The sequence below is a fragment of the Triticum dicoccoides genome, chromosome 3A (genome assembly GCF_002162155.2).
Source record: "Triticum dicoccoides isolate Atlit2015 ecotype Zavitan chromosome 3A, WEW_v2.0, whole genome shotgun sequence".
Taxonomy (NCBI): Eukaryota; Viridiplantae; Streptophyta; class Magnoliopsida; order Poales; family Poaceae; genus Triticum; species Triticum dicoccoides.
Genome location: NC_041384.1, coordinates 13,986,132 through 14,001,459, shown reverse-complemented (window position 1 = coordinate 14,001,459; position 15,328 = coordinate 13,986,132). Strand labels below are relative to the sequence as shown.

Below are 15,328 nucleotides of genomic sequence, written 5' to 3'. Positions count from 1 at the left end.
GAAGTACACTCTTTCAACGACAGAAGGAGTAGCAACTAAAACTCCAACAGGCACTGCGACATTACGAAATACCCTAGCATTCCGCTCTTTCCAGATTTCCCACAAGACAAGTAGCATAAGGCAGGTAAGCGGTCGTCGAGATTGCGTCGTGTTGGAGGCGTTGGCGCGCCACCAAGTCTTCACTGTGTCAACCATGCCCCAGTTTTGCGGGTAAATGTCATGAAGGCCAAGCCACACTTTAATCATATTTCACACTCTAACCGTGTATCGGCATTTGAAAAGCAGATGAGCCGCCGATTCCTGAACTTGCTTACAAAGGGGGGCACATGTTGCAAATAGGCCATAAACTCATTAATCTGATCAAATAAGGCCAAAACCGATTTGGGGGAAGAAAAAAAAATGGCCACGTGGCTGCCATGTCAACATGCATTTGGCAGTTTACGCTTGTAGTTATAAATAGAAGGTCTTTTTTACAAACCTCCTTTTGCACTCCCTTTGAAAATGGGTACAAAACACTATGTTCAAAGGGCCTCCAACCCATGCCATTACAACACTAAACAATTTCCGTTGAAATTAGCATATGCATTGTATATATTCCATGGGAGCAAAAGCATATACAAGCTTACTTTGCAAAGTAATATAAGAACATTTAGATCACTAAAGTAGTGATGATCTAAACGCTCTTGTATTTCTTTACGGAGGGAGTACTAATGCTAATGCTAATGATGTCGTGTGATCTGAGGTTGTAACCTTTAGCGTAAGTAAATGCAGTCTTGATACTGAAACCAAGTGAAAGCACAAGAATTTGCTGGGAAATTAAGGGTGGCGGGAAAACGTGTGCAGGCCGTGTTAGTTAACCTGCTGCCTGGCTACGTCCTAGGTAAGGGGGTTAGTGGTGGGCCACCTACACTGCTACAAGCAGGGGATCCATCTGCGATCCCCTCCGTTCTTCCAGTAGAGAGAATCTTTCTTTCAAGCTAATTAACTGATGGGATGGATGGCACGATTAGCAGGCCATCAGACCAGGTCACTAGCGGGCTGGGATACTACTGTCTTTCTAACCATCCAATCATCGGTTGGTTCGCGCGTGTTCATCTAGCTGCACAGGAAACAAACTTGCGCCTTGCGATCCCAGGTCAACAGGTGTCGTCGGTAAAAAGGAAAAATCAGTACAACAGTTCACATTTGACAGGACCAGGCACTGCCATTGCTTGGTGTGAAATGAAATGGCCATGGCGAGAGGGCAGTACTAGTACATAGTTGCAACTGTATTTAAACTCACGAGTAACACACACACACTCTCTGAAGATCCGAAGAAACCTTGTGAGTAATAATGTCACGAGTTTACTTCTCCATTCTTACTTTGACCGCTCTGACTTGTTCTCAGCTCCAATACAATTACAAACGGGTTGAAAATAAACGAAAGAGAAAGAAAGAGGGAGCCCTGGAAGAAAGCAGCGTGGAAAGCTTTTGGAAAGTGACAAAGGGATAGCAGCACTAGAGAAGAGCAGCAGGAGTATCAGTGAGGTTGTTGTGAGGTGAGGTGATGCACTGACAGACAGACAGATGCATATACCTATTCCCCTTCCTCTCCTCTTCCCCCTTGCCTTGCGTTTCCTCTCTTGTCTTCCAATTTAAATCCCACGAGAAGCAAGGAGAAAGAAAGAAAGAAAGAAAGAAAGAAAGAAAGAAGAGGAGGTGACTGAGTGTGTTTCTTTCTCCATTGCGCTTCCCTTCTCCTTCCCTTGGCTTGGCCTCCAATGTTTTCTTACATCCCCCTCCACTCCATCTCTTGCTTCCCAAACCTGGCTTAACCTCTCCTCCTTCACTTGCCTTGGCCATTAACCACGCCCCAAATCCAACCTTCAAAGCTTTCCTCCTCCCCCTGCTGCCGTCTTGGTGATAACTAACCTCCGCAAGGTAAACATTTCTTCTACTGCTCATTTTCGTTGGGTTCTGCTGCTGCTCATTTCTAATATAACCCATATTCAGTCAGACCACTGAAACCTCGAAGCCATCTTCATTCAGTTGATCTCTTCTTGATTTCTCCCTGCTCTGCTCTTCTCTTCTCTTCTCTAGGTGAGTTTTCTTGGGTTTGGCTCTCGATCGATTGTCTCTCCCCTTGCTCGGTGGTGTATTCTTTTCTGCTCCAAAGAATAATAATATTAAAGCTGTCTACAGCGCTGTGATGCGATGAATGTTTTATGCATATGCACGCCACACGACAGCCGCCTTCCTTGCGTTTCCCGTCCAAAAGTTTCAGAAAATTTGTCCCCTTCTTGCTCTCGATGCCGATGCTGCCTGCCAGTGATTCCAGCTGCTTCAGATTAACAGAAAAAATGGCTTTGTTAACTCCCAGTTCCTTGCGGTTATCAATCACTTTAATCACACTCGCAGCCGGCGGTTGGGGCCTGCAAGTTCCTCACAGAATAAATACAAGAAGCACCAGCAGTTGCATATTCGCATTGCATTCCCCCGCTCGGCAAGCCTGCAACTGCATGCCCGAGACAGACAGAGTCTAAAGGCCGCCATGGATGATTATACCTGCGTCTGCGTGCGTGCTTGCAGGGCCCATGGGTGAACACCTCGCGCTGCTGGTGGACCGGCTGCTCACGGAGTCCACGCTGGAGGCGGCCATCGTGAGCAGGAAGCAGCCGGCCGCGGACGACACGCCGGCGGCGATCGTCTACTGCTGTGACATCGCCGCCGCTGGCGGCGACCCGAGCAAGATGGTGGAGTGCAGGATCTGCCAGGAGGAGGACTGGGACACCGGCATGGAGGCCCCCTGCGCCTGCCGCGGCAGCCTCAAGGTAACAAAACACAACAATGTTCAGAACGCCTGATTATTAAAAAAAAATCCCCTTTTGGTGGAATTTTGCAGTAATTTAACTTCGTTGACCAAAAAAAAGAATCCAGAACAGCTGCAGAAGTTTTCTGATATAGGATGGGAAATTTGATATTTTTTAGTACGAGATGGAGTAGCTAATCGGTGTTTCTGATCTTAATTTTGGGTGCCTAGTTTGGTTTCCAGTACGTAGTAGTACTATACTAGTGGAGTGTAGGTTTGACTTGCCATGAGGATTTTTTGTTATTTTTGGTTGGGGTTAGATGCAGTAGGTTGTATCTAATTAAAGTATCAGGAAAGCTCAGTGACAGATTTGATGATGAAATCAACCTTGTTTGCCTCAATGTAGCTTGCAAGGCAATGCGGCAATGCCTAATGCTGGCCTTCCTCTTTGGATTGCGACATAAATAGACATGTAGTGCTAAAAAGTAGAAATGAGTGTGGTTTTGACTTGCCATGAAGAAGTGTTGATATTTGTTATGGTTGGGGTTAGATGCAGTAGGTTCTATATTAGTTAAGTATTATGTGAAAAGGGTCAGCAATCTCAGGATAAAATCCACTATGTTTGCCTAAATTGTAGCTTGGAAGGTAGTAGTGCCTAATGTTGGCCTTCCTTTTTGGACTGTGACATGTATATATAGTGTGTGCAAAACATGATATTAAAAAAACTTGTTTGTAAATAATAATGCAAAATAAGTGTAGGTGTTTTGCTTTCCCAAAGTTGGAAGCAAGGGAGAGAGCTATATTTAGATCATCATCACACAATGCGTGAGACAACTACCTACACTATGTTCCACGCAGGGTCAAATGTAGCTGAAACTTTTAAGAAACATTCTGGCCTTTTGTCCTTTTTGATGATCCATTATCATCATCATAGAGATATGCTTGGAATGTACTAAGAAGACACTGTATTTCGGTCGATTACACCGGTGGAGTACATAGTATTAAACTATTACCCTTTTTTTCCTTCTTGCAGTATGCCCATCGAAAATGCATCCAGCGTTGGTGCAATGAGAAGGGCGACACCATCTGCGAAATATGCTTGCAGGTAAAAGACAAACAAAAATTGCCTATCTACACGATCAATGTTATTTTTGTTTTGTTTTGTTTTGTTGAAAAAACAGATAAACATGTGTACCTCTAGTCTCATGAACTCTCTATTTCTACAGCAATTCAGGCCAGGCTACACTGCCCCACAGCAGCTGTTCCACTATGGAAGCATACCAATGAACTTCAGGCAGGCAGCCATTTCACAAGCTTTTTCCTGATGCAAAACCATGGTGATGTCTCTTTGTAAAACGTCTCTCCTGTCCACAGGGGGAACTGGGAGGTCGCGCGGCACGATCTCCACGACTCTCAGGTCATAACAATGGTGCCCTCGGAGCGCGACGAGTACGACGACTACTTTCCGGTCAGGACAAGGAGCAGCGCCCTGTGTTGCCGGACAGTCGCTATCATTGTGAGTTCATCAGAATAGGCTGTGTTTGGATCAATGAAGGGCTTTCTAATTAACAGCTAGCTATGTCATTGTGATCCAACAGTTCCTGGCCCTCCTGGTTCTCCGGCACACTCTGCCTCTCATGGTCGGCGGCGACGGGGAGTACTCGTTTGCTCTGTTTTTGGTAAGATCTATGGCTAACATTTGTGTTCATTACATCACACAACACCAGAATCTTCAGACTCTTCTTTAACAAAGTCTGGTCTTGTTCTTGCCTAGCCTCTGATCTTGAATTTTACCATTTTATGGGGACGAAAAAAAAGCAGCTTCTTGTGCTGAGGACAGCTGGGATTCTGTTCCCAATCTTGGTGATGGTGAGAGCAATGGCAACCTTCCATCGTCGTCGTCGCCAACAGGTAACCTCATCACTGAATGACCAGCCATTGTTGGGTTTGGAACCTGGTTAGGTGTAGTGATCCTGATACCAGTCAGCAGCAGAACACTGATACCAGTTTCACTTGCACTGCAGAGTTCTATACTCTTTTCTGATGCGTAACTCTGGGGTCTAGATCACTTGATACTGCAGGGAAACCAGGGAACTTACATGTTCTTCTCGGACACCGAGGACAAGGACGATGACGACGAGGTGGAAGAAGAGGATGCCGACGCCGATCCTGCGCCGCCTCACTACCAACCACGCCTTATCCCCGTCTACTGACACCATACAAATCGGTGCGGCGTCGGTGTGGTTAACAGAAGCAAAAATCCCAAGAAACAGGGAAAAAGATACTGATGTAGTAGGATAGTCTGAAGCCACTCGCTTCTGTGTGCACAAGAAATAGGAGATTGTAGTGGCTCTGTACATACCACAAGACTGACCCAGACGATGTAACTTGTGAGCTTCTCTAACTCTCCCATGTACTCGAGAGATTGCCTAAAATTACTTGCAAAATGCATGGAATTACAGGCCTGTATCTGAACCTGTGATCCTGCAACTCATGCTTGATCTACAGTTCTTTGATTTGTCTTACTGACATGTGCATGGACTATTGATCAGTTTTCTGAGCATACAAATTTCTGTACATCTGTTTGCAACATTTGCTTGATAAGCTTTAAAACAGTACAGTAACGCAGTATATCCAGCCATAACAAAGCACCACACTAGCGAATAACGTATCCGACAAGGTAAATTATCATCCATAGAAGAGCAGCTGTCCTGGGGTACATTGTTACTCACAGGTCTGATAAGTTAGGGGCAGAGAGGGGGGATGGATACATATACATATATTTCATGTATGCAGGAAAGCAACGGTGGCGATGCAAATACCATCGACGTTTGGGTAAGCTTGGACGTGGTCGAGGTACTTGAACACCACGGCATCGCTGGCAAGAGCTCCTTCAGAGACCATAGCGCCCAACTTTCTCTGGTTGAAGTTCTCCACCTCCTGCACTAGCTCATCCTTGGTCCTGCTGCAGGATGTGATGACCTACACATATGCACAGGTAATATCAGAGGGTAATCCATTGATTTGCACGCAGTCATCTTTCTCAATTGTTAATTTTACTGTGAATATACTGCTAACAAATGCAACGGAAGTACTGACCAGTATGCCACCAGGGGAAACCAAGCTGGCCACTGACTGCCAATACATCATTCTGAAATGCAGTACCGGAAACAAATTAATACATGGAAGCAATCAAGTGATCCCATCCTTTTGTCAAAATAAATTCAGGAAATCCAAAGTGTTAAACCACAGCTATGAAGATTTACAATAATATCACTCATACGGATTAAGGTACATCTGAACACCTAAACATGCATTTACCTCTTTACAGGTCCATCAGGGTGGAGCCCTATTGCATCCAGAGTCCCTTCATCCATCACAAGTTCAAATCTCCTCTCCAACTTCGACTCCAGAACATCATCAACCTGCAAACATAAAAAGGTTCATAAATCAGAAAGGGTTCTTTCTTCATCTTTGAAATACGGGGACACTATGTTCAACATTACATACTGAAGCACAAGAAGGCGCAAAAATGTGGAAATGAAATACGATCATGTAATGTGAACGTCTAATGCTCCACCGAGCAACTCACCAGGAAATTAATGTGCTCAAATCCATCACGAATTGCAAGGTTTCGAGCAAGCTCAATTGCGGCTTCACTATAGTCAATGCCAGTTAGATCAGAAAACCTGTATATTTACATAACAAATCAGTACTGCCAAGAGGTGTTAATAATGAGACAGGCATAATGCATAAAGGAATTTCTCTTATGTACGAAAACCAACTAACACCAAGACGCCTTTCGAAAGGAACATGATACTGCCAGGTGCCAGCATAATCTTCCTCAAAGCATAAAAGCAGTATCGTATGACTATTTCAAAGTATATTACATGCTGTTTTAAAAGACAGCTCCATTATGATAATTGAGAATCATATGATGCTCCATATCTTTTAACATGTCATACATAGACAAGATGAATAAATAGGGACCACCTACCATTAACTTGCCACTAATTGCGACAATCACATAGGCATCCAAATCTCAGTATTCTCATAAAAACATGGGAAGAAATAAAATTTAACCGCAACCATCTAATCCATAAAATGCCGTGAGATGTCTCACAAACATGTGGATCCTGGGGCCACCAATCAGTAAGACATCCAGAGCCATTTTGTGTAATCTTCCTAAAATCGTATGCTTTATTTATGTAGGGCATACAAATCCAGGACCAAAAAGATAATCGATCTAGTAAACATTATGAAAAGCAATTCATCGCCAGAGTACTGAAGTTGACAACAGTAATATTCATGTCAAGATTACGTTTGGGAAATGTAAACCAACAAGTTAGTCAGTGTCCTGTTTCCACAGCATACCCTTGTTTTGCAAGCTGCTGTAAGAGTCGTCCGCTCCCAGTTCCTATGTCAAGTACACTGCAGCCGGGCAAATCCTTGCTGAAGCATAAGTTTTTCGTCCAGCCTACAAGGACATCCATGGCCTCGGTGCCAAACCTGCAACAGATGCCAACCAGACAGTCATTTCACTCTGAAATCTTCAAGTAAGTGATACTCTACAGAATCCCCGACTATAGATAGCTGCAAGAAACAGCTCGTCTGTCCAAAACAGTGAACAGGCAGAGAAAAAGGACAACGCTATGAGTTGTGATATTCATTTGGCCAATGGGCGGTGTACACAAGCTTATATCAGCCAAACTACAATAGAAAACAATACTTGCCCATATTTGCTGATATCAGACCCCGTTGCTTTATTTTCAAATATTTTCCCACGAGAAGGCAAATCTGAGAAAGGCAAGAAACAGCTGGCTTCCAAAATAGTTATCAGACAGAGGAAAAGGATAACATGATCAGTTGCGATTTTCATTTAGCCAACAGGCAGCGTACACCATCTTATACCAGCCAAACTCCAAATAGATAACCATATTAGCCCATAATTCCTGATACCAGATCTCATTGCTCCGATTCTAAAATACTTTTCTCACAAGAAAGGCAAGTCTAAGCGCATGCGTCACGTTTGTTTTACATTTATTAAGCGGCAGCATAGTACCTTGATTGCGCTCCTTACTGCTCTTCCCATGATGTTCATGATCCCATCAATTAAGATTCAACATCAGGTTGATTGTGCTCCTTACTGGTATTGTCATGGTACTAACTAAGCTACAACCTAAATGCTCATGATTCCATTTATTAAGATTCAACATCCGGTCGTGCAGAAAATGTGTTGCTCTAACTAAATCTTAGCGCATGTAGACAAGTTCAGTAAAAGCAGTAAGTAGAAGTCTTACCAGTCATCCGCGTGGCTGCGTTCATGGTAATTAGCTAGGTCTTCGGCGTACGCGCCGTCCTGGTAATTGTGCAGGCCCAGCATCGGCGGCACGACGTCAGGCACATCCTTGTCAAAGCTGCTCAAGATCAACAACACGAGACAATTTCGATCCACTCAGCAGACAGGCTAAAAAATTGTGTAGTTCCGGAGGGGGCAGAATGCAATTGTGTGGGGGAGATCGATCGATGGATCGGTGGACTCCCCCAAATCACAGAGACGAAAGGAATCAGATCGCAGCGGATCCCTGGGCGGGCTGACCTGAAGTCGGAGGAGTGGTGGGCGCTGAGGGAGGAGGAGCAGGCGGAGGGCGCGGCGGCGGAGGCCGCGGAGGAGGAGGAGGCGAGGAGCACCTCGGCGGTGTCGGCGTAGCGCTGCTCGTCGTCGAGGGTGCTGCCGTAGTCGCTCTTGATGGACCACGAGTCGGCCGCCACGGAGCGGTCGTCGTCCGACGCCATCTCGCCGGGCGGGCCCGGGGGGCCTCCCCCTCCCCCCGCGGCCGTGGCGGGGGGGCCGCCCCAGACCCCGGTCCCGAGCATCCGCGTCGGGAACATCTCCGGATCCTCCGGCGGCCACCGTATCCCCGCCATGCCCGGCGCCCGCTCGCCGGAGATGGACGCCGGAGCGAACGAACGAACCCTAGCTCGCCGGTGCGGTGCGGTGCGTGTCGGTCGGGGTGGAGGGAGGGAGGGGGGAGTCGCGTGCGTGCGTGCGTGCGTGCGTCTGGGTCCGAGACGGAGGGAGGGAGTGGGCTGGCCCGCGTGTCGGTGTGGGAGCTGGGCGGAATGGGGCGCGTGGTGGCGGGGCTGGGAGGCTGGGGGTGGGTCGATGACGTGTGGGCCCGACGGTGAGGTGGGCCGTGTGGCAGTGACGCTTTGGGTGGGATCGGTGAGGGTGGAGGGCTTGTCCTTTGCGGGAGACGTACGGGAGTTGAATGGAATGGAGGGGAAGGCCGTTGGTCGTTGGGGAACGGACCGGTCTTTTGGCATGGGTAATGTGATCGCCCATATTGGAGTAGATTCTAAAAAAATCAACTAGTAGTACTGCTATATGAAAATTCCTGATGCTTCTATAAAAAAATTTGAAACACCCTGATTCTAAAAAAAGCTATATGGAAAATCCTGGGAAAAAAAACTATATGAAAAAACATCGCTCAGAAATTTACGAAAATGTTACACCAACCCAATCTATAATGGCTTTTAAGGGGTACACTAATACTTCCTGGCCCCTCAAACTTTGCCCCGAGCTCTTGCTCTTGCTTCCCAAAATTCACTGACACGCAAGGCCCACTCATTAGTGCGTGAGATCATGCTTCTTTATGTTTCCCCCCTTTTGTATCCCCTGGGTCCCTTGCAGTGCACGAATAGGGAACCAGTGAGGCGACTCTCCTCCTCAAACTCATAGAGGAAGTACTCCTCCTCAGGGTGGGTGGAGGTGCGGGAGTTCTGCCTGAAGGGGCGATGACACAAGTGGAGTGGATGTGGGAGGGGGTAACGTGTCCTGAGAGATCTAGACGGCGATGGTGTTGTCGCGCGGTGAGGGGCAACAAACACGGATGTTGTGGGAGGGGGGAATGCGCCACAACGGAGCATGCCGATGACACTGCCATCACGTGGGCCATATGTGAGGGAGGGGCGCGTGTCAAAAGTTATTCTCAACAATGTCATCGGTGGATGGATATGGGGTGTAGTGTGGGGGCCTTAACAGTGTGAGGTGGGGTGGGGTCAGGATGTGAATGGGCCGGATCGGCCCACCGGGTCACTGGCCCGACCCAAAAAATCAAGGCCAATGGATCCTGTGGGTCAGTCTCATATGAGATTTGGGTCAACAGAGCCGTCACCAAGTGACCCGTTGGGCCGGCTGGGTCGGCCCACCTTATAGTCTTATATCTCACAATAGCTGCAATCTTGGTCGTGTCTGTGTTGTCTAGGACCCAATTTTGCAATGCAGTGTGTCGTATAATTTTGGGCGAACGCTCGTGTATATGAACAACAAAATTGTCTTGATATGTTTCGGCAAGATGCGCATGTACAAAACCATAAGTAGACTGCTTGATTTTTTTTCTGTTAACCACGTATTAGAAATCTTATTAATTTTTACGTTAGTCAGATTCCATTAAACCTTGTCTAACTTCAACATCTTATTTGTGGACGAGTCAATGTAAAACAAGAATTTAAGTCGACCCTAAATACCCATCAGGCCAACAAAGGTCATTGACTATTCTATATATGGGTCAACCCGTGGCTTCTCAAATTGGCCTTGAGGCCACAGGGGCCGGGTCCAAGACCAGGTCCGGGGCGACCCATTCCTACCGTGAGGTGGGGGCCTCCCATTTTCGAGACTCCTAGAGATGAATCCTAGCACCGTTTGGCGAAGGTATGGATGGTGTAGTTCACGAAAGATATGATGATGTTGTGATGGCCACTCTAGGCACACTATGCCAGACCAACACAATATCGGATGAAATATATTCCTTCATAAAGAAGAGCTTTTTTACGGTACCCTGGTACTCCCTCAAGCAAAGATGGAGTACCACTTAAGTCTGACCCTCCACTTAGAAGGATAGTTTAGTCTTTTCTCCTCTTAATTAAGTCCTTTACTGATTTCTAATCGATGCATATGTTTTCTTTGCGCTGAAAGTTACCGATCAAACAAAACTTGGCCACAGGTTCTCGAAAACCACACAAAATCTCTAACATCTACTCCCTCCGTCTCATAATATAAGAATGTTTTTGATACTACACTAGTATAAAAAACGTTCTTATATTTTGGAATGGAGAGAATTTTGGGACGGAGAGAGTACAAATGAAACTAAAACATAGAGATATCAGGCTCGCAAGACGTTCGTTCATCAATGCGACAAATTCTAATCAGCAGCCACTGACTGCCACTCCCCGTCCTTCCGTATTGAACCAAGTCGATCTGATCAGCTGCACATTTGTACACCTGAAGTGCCGACGTGATAGATCTCCGGCCATCTTGATGATCCCGCCTCACCCTAGTCATCCTATGTCACGCCTGCAGTTCAGGTAGCAGCACCTGAACCTGCAGCGGACACCGAGTGCACGAATCGTGCAGTCACCAGTTGAGTTGGGTCATTGCCTGCGAGTCTTCTGGGCGGAGCCCGTGTAACGTGTGTAAGCCCATGTGGGGTGTGTGTGTGGTGGATACTTAAGCAAACGATGCCACTGTTGGGGAGGGGGAAATGGAAAAGTGAATTGATCTCCTCCCTGTTGCTTCCTCCTCTCACCTACTCCTCTTGTCCTCACCCCCAAACCTCTGCTCCGATCTCTCCCCTTTTTCCTGGGTATTACATCCTGCTTCAGCGAGCGGGCGAGTTTCCAATTGCACGAGAAATATGGATATCGCAAAGGCGCCCACGGCGACGACGACGGCGCCGCCCAGCCCTGATCGACGACCATTCGCATGGCCCAATGGCCGTCTGTCTCTTGTGCGCGGGCAGACCACAGTGGCCGCGGGCGCCCATCCTATTGGAAGATTAGGGTTCTTTTTTTGAAGGATAAAGAATTAGGGTTCTAGCGACTAGCAATTATGTACTGCATCAGCCATTAGCCATGAGAATAAGAATAAGAGTCAGTTTTCCTTTTTACCCCCAAGGACGAGGTACTCCCTCGCTTTTTTGTTGGTACTCTCACATACACACGTTGGAGTGCCAATAGACATCAATCGTTGGATCAAGAGAAATGAATGGCTCATATTCATTTAGGGGTACTGTAAAGGAGCTCGTAAAGAAATATAAGAGATGTTGTGATGGAGCACTTTATAATACATAACTATATTCGTATGTCTTATACTCCCTCTTAAAGAAATATAAGAGTGTTTAGATTACTAAAGTAGTGATCTAAATGCTCTTATATTAGTTTACAGAGGAAGTGGTTTTTAGAAATTGATGGTCGAAGTGTCACTTTATTGACCATGCCAATATAAGACACAACCTACATTTGGGATCAAATCAAATGGATTTTCACTTTAATGACCATGTCAATACAGGAGACAACCTACAGTTGAGACCAAATCAAATGGATTTTCACAGCTCAACGATACCAACACCAAGATTTGGATTTTGGACTGATAAAAGTGAGAGCACAAGGAGAGGCTCTAAATTTTAAAAGGAATCAAGAGTCTGTCTATAGCTGGAATTTTGATCACGTCAGTGGACTTTCTGATTATACAAACCCCCACTTAAAAACATGATTAAGGAAGGACAGGGTGCATGCATGATGCATTAATCCGAATATTATCTTTGGTATATCTCATTGTTTGCATCCACACAAGCCAACATGGACTAAAATAAGGCTTGCTCCGTCCGTTGTTTAGCTTGGCAAGTAGCATGTCCAGCTGAGGTCCAGTGCACAAAGATATCTTCCTCCAAATGCAAAGTAGCATCCAGCTCCTCCCTACAACCTGTGTGCCGCCTGCTCTGCCAACCAATCATAGCACACAGGATGATAATGGGCTCAAATATTTTTGAGATCATTTTCACAATTTTATTGTGCACCCCTAAAAAACTAATAAAAATTACAGTTAAAGATGGAGCATTGTTGACATAATTTTTTTGATTAAGGTCTCAGGATCTTTTTTATCGTACTTCCTCCGTCCGAAAAAACTTACCCCAAGCTTGTTTGTCAAATGGATGTATCTAGCACTAAATTAGTGCTTTTTCGGACGAAGGGAGTATATACCAGAGGTATGTAGATTGTAGAATGGATGGGAAAACGATTTGTCAATTTGACAAAGGCCAAAAGAATGTAGAGCACTTTACAGAAAAGAGAAAAAAGAAATGGAGAAAAAGAAGCTAGTAGAAGAAGCTAATTCGATCATGTACACTCGAGAGCCAGCTCAAGCTAGCTGCCTAACACTAGCGTAGCCGCACCAACCGGCCGATCGTGCCGGCCGCCGCGTCGCGTCACGGCGCCTCCTCGATGGTGTCCAGCACCGGCCGCCACGACCGGAGCCGCCTCAACCCGACGGTGGCGCCGCTCGACTTGACGCCAATCGTGGGGTGCCCGGCGGGGGCGTCCTGGAGCTGCAGCAGGCCGACGACCGGGAACACCCTGCCGGCGTCGCCATTGCTCTGCCTGGAAGAGGCGCCGCGTCCGCCGCTGCTGTTGTTCCCGCCCCGTCGCCGTCTGGTGGTGGTGACCACGATCCTCCGCCACGCGGCGGTGGCGGCCGTGGCGGCGCCGTGGGAGGGGGCGGCGAGCGCGGCCATCTCGTCGTCGGTGAGCACGGAGTAGAGCATGTCCATGGGGAGGAGGAAGTATGCGCGGCGCGGCTGGAGGAGCTCGTCGGCGGCGACGCCCGGCACGCGGCAGCCGACGGCGAGGCGGCAGGCGTCGCACACGAACTTGCCCGGGTGGTCCAGCATGAGCTCCGACGCCCGCACCGGCCGCGCCAGCCGCGTCACCCGCCCGTCCGCGTGGATCACCTTGCATCCCCCGCCGCTCGACGCCGACGCCGCGCCCGCCGCCGGCGCCAGCGACATGCACGCCGGCTTGTTCCCCATGAGAGAGGTAGAGAGAGGTGGGGGTTCTTGGACCGCTCTGCGTGCGGGTCAGGTGGTGAGAGGGGGGTGGGGTGGGAGATCAATGGAGACGGTGTGGGTATATGATCGAGGGAGGAATGGGAGGGGGTGGCAAGTTGATGGTGGGTGATGCATGGAAAAGGACAAGCAAATGATTAGTGTGCTGCAGCTCAGGGGGGTAGGACAGCAGCAGCAGCTCCCTCGCTGAACTTGTGGCCACAGCTAGCTACCACTCTGGCTCTGCTGCGTAGTTTAATTAGCTAGCAATGGCGATGTGGCAGCGGGAGGCAGCCGGACAGCTTGGCGTCGATCGCCATGGACAAAAGCGAGGAGAAAAACAAAGCAGAAAAAAGAGGGCTTGATCTAGCTCATCGGCCCGGCCGGCTTAATTATAATTAGCGCAATATGACAGACCATGGTCTTGGTAGGACGTCACTGTAGCACCCCTCTCTCCCCGCAGGCTGCGCCGCTTAGAGTATGTGGACGGGGGACGGCGACGACGACGACCGGGGAGGGCTTAACAAATTCAGTCCGGCAGCAACGACCTCGCCGTGCTTGCTAGTTAGCTACTCACAGTCATTGCTGAGTTGGACACCACGAACAATTCAGAGGCTTATCTTTTTTCCTTCCAGTCTAGATTAGTTCAAGCAAGGGGGGACGCATCGGGCCATTTCCCTTCTTCTAATTAACTGATGAATTCAATAAGAAGAATAGGATGGGTTCAATCTGCAGATCCATCTCCCTGTCTGTCAGCATCGGTTGACGAGCATGCCTGCTTGCTTGTTCGATCGAGTCACAGTGAACGATCCATCACTCGGCAAATCAAAAAATTCAGAGTTGCTCGCCGTCCTTGGGACGTTAATTCGACATTTGGAGTAGACCATGGAAAGATAATACTATCATTATCAACGCCACAGCGGTTGCTTTTGAGTTCAGACTTGAGAGCCTAACTGAACATTGAGGTTGATTACGAACTCAGTAAAATAAGCGTGATTGGAAATTCCAGCTTCATGAGCAAGTTTAATACGAGTACTATACATTAGCTTTGCTTTAGCACATCGTGTTCTTCTTTTTCTTTGGTTCCAGCCGTTCTGCTGCTCTAGAAAATTGAACGGACGGGTGGATGTATGGATTAATAATTCGGGATTTGGGGGTTGGGGAGACTTGGCCTGGCTCTGGAGCGGCGCGAAAGCGACGCGGACGGGCGCCAGCTTGGCATTCAACGTACTGGAGCCGGAAATCTCAGGACCTGGCATGTATATTTGGTTCTCGAACCATATATTCCCGCAATCTCTGCCTACCTCTGTGCTTCTCACGCCAATCATCTCTACTTTTATTTTATTTATTATCATTCGGCGATGCAACAATGCTTGTTATATGAGCTTTTCATGGCGAGATTGCTCTGAGCCTCTGACATGCTTCTACGCCTTTGGATCAGCACACAGCCATCTCTTGTCTCCAAGTAACCCAGATATGTATAACCAACAAGCCACAATTTTGCTAAATCTCAAACACGCGCGCGCGCGCACACACCATTTTGCTATACCACTCTGCTCAAGTTGTACTTGGACAACTTGAGGGGCAACATTTTCGAAGCGTCTATGACTTTTAGAAATTCCACAGAAAAACGTCTTTACGTTATGGGACGGAGGGAGTA

The 15,328-nt window shown here is 47.5% G+C and overlaps 3 protein-coding genes across 7 annotated transcripts; 1 reads left to right on the top strand and 2 right to left on the bottom strand.

The window, feature by feature from the left end:
* The first annotated feature begins 1,363 nt into the window (after positions 1-1,363).
* LOC119266701 lies at positions 1,364-5,257 on the top strand. Of its 5 annotated transcripts, none has more exons than XM_037547956.1 (9): positions 1,364-1,920; positions 1,993-2,079; positions 2,569-2,810; positions 3,822-3,893; positions 4,015-4,082; positions 4,163-4,304; positions 4,387-4,467; positions 4,610-4,699; positions 4,870-5,257. In XM_037547956.1, the coding sequence occupies exons 3-9, from the start codon at positions 2,574-2,576 to the stop codon at positions 4,999-5,001; spliced, it is 822 nt and encodes a 273-aa protein (XP_037403853.1). In that variant the 5' UTR covers positions 1,364-1,920; positions 1,993-2,079; positions 2,569-2,573; the 3' UTR covers positions 5,002-5,257. The 5 variants fall into 5 exon arrangements, with proteins under 5 accessions (XP_037403853.1, XP_037403856.1, XP_037403855.1 ...); XM_037547959.1 differs by having other exon boundaries at positions 4,853-5,257; XM_037547958.1 differs by having other exon boundaries at positions 4,813-5,257.
* Positions 5,258-5,398: 141 nt separating this feature from the next.
* On the bottom strand, positions 5,399-8,841 carry LOC119266700 (EEF1A lysine methyltransferase 2-like). Its single transcript, XM_037547954.1, has 7 exons — positions 8,388-8,841; positions 8,089-8,205; positions 7,163-7,297; positions 6,381-6,477; positions 6,110-6,213; positions 5,888-5,939; positions 5,399-5,770 (listed from the first exon to the last, which is right to left on the bottom strand). Exons 1-7 carry the CDS (start codon positions 8,714-8,716, stop codon positions 5,573-5,575), a joined length of 1,032 nt encoding a protein of 343 aa, XP_037403851.1. The 5' UTR covers positions 8,717-8,841; the 3' UTR covers positions 5,399-5,572.
* Positions 8,842-12,572: 3,731 nt separating this feature from the next.
* Positions 12,573-13,996, bottom strand: LOC119270965. The gene has a single exon (XM_037552953.1). The coding sequence runs from the start codon at positions 13,651-13,653 to the stop codon at positions 13,054-13,056; it is 600 nt and encodes a 199-aa protein (XP_037408850.1). The 5' UTR covers positions 13,654-13,996; the 3' UTR covers positions 12,573-13,053.
* Positions 13,997-15,328: the final 1,332 nt, after the last annotated feature.

Bases quoted from the DNA above. Each gene is read 5' to 3' on its own strand.
- LOC119270965 (XM_037552953.1), bottom strand. From the start codon at position 13,653: ATGGGGAACAAGCCGGCGTGCATGTCGCTGGCGCCGGCGGCGGGCGCG.
- LOC119266701 (XM_037547955.1), top strand. From the start codon at position 2,535: ATGATTATACCTGCGTCTGCGTGCGTGCTTGCAGGGCCCATGGGTGAA. The intron at 3,894-4,014 runs GTAAAAGACAAA...CTATTTCTACAG, and splicing joins TCTGCGAAATATGCTTGCAG to CAATTCAGGCCAGGCTACAC. The intron at 4,700-4,869 runs GTAACCTCATCA...TTGATACTGCAG, and splicing joins ATCGTCGTCGTCGCCAACAG to GGAAACCAGGGAACTTACAT.
- LOC119266700 (XM_037547954.1), bottom strand. From the start codon at position 8,716: ATGGCGGGGATACGGTGGCCGCCGGAGGATCCGGAGATGTTCCCGACG. The intron at 8,206-8,387 runs GTCAGCCCGCCC...GATCTTGAGCAG, and splicing joins CACCACTCCTCCGACTTCAG to CTTTGACAAGGATGTGCCTG. The intron at 6,478-7,162 runs GTATGCTGTGGA...GTAAATATACAG, and splicing joins CAGCAGCTTGCAAAACAAGG to GTTTTCTGATCTAACTGGCA.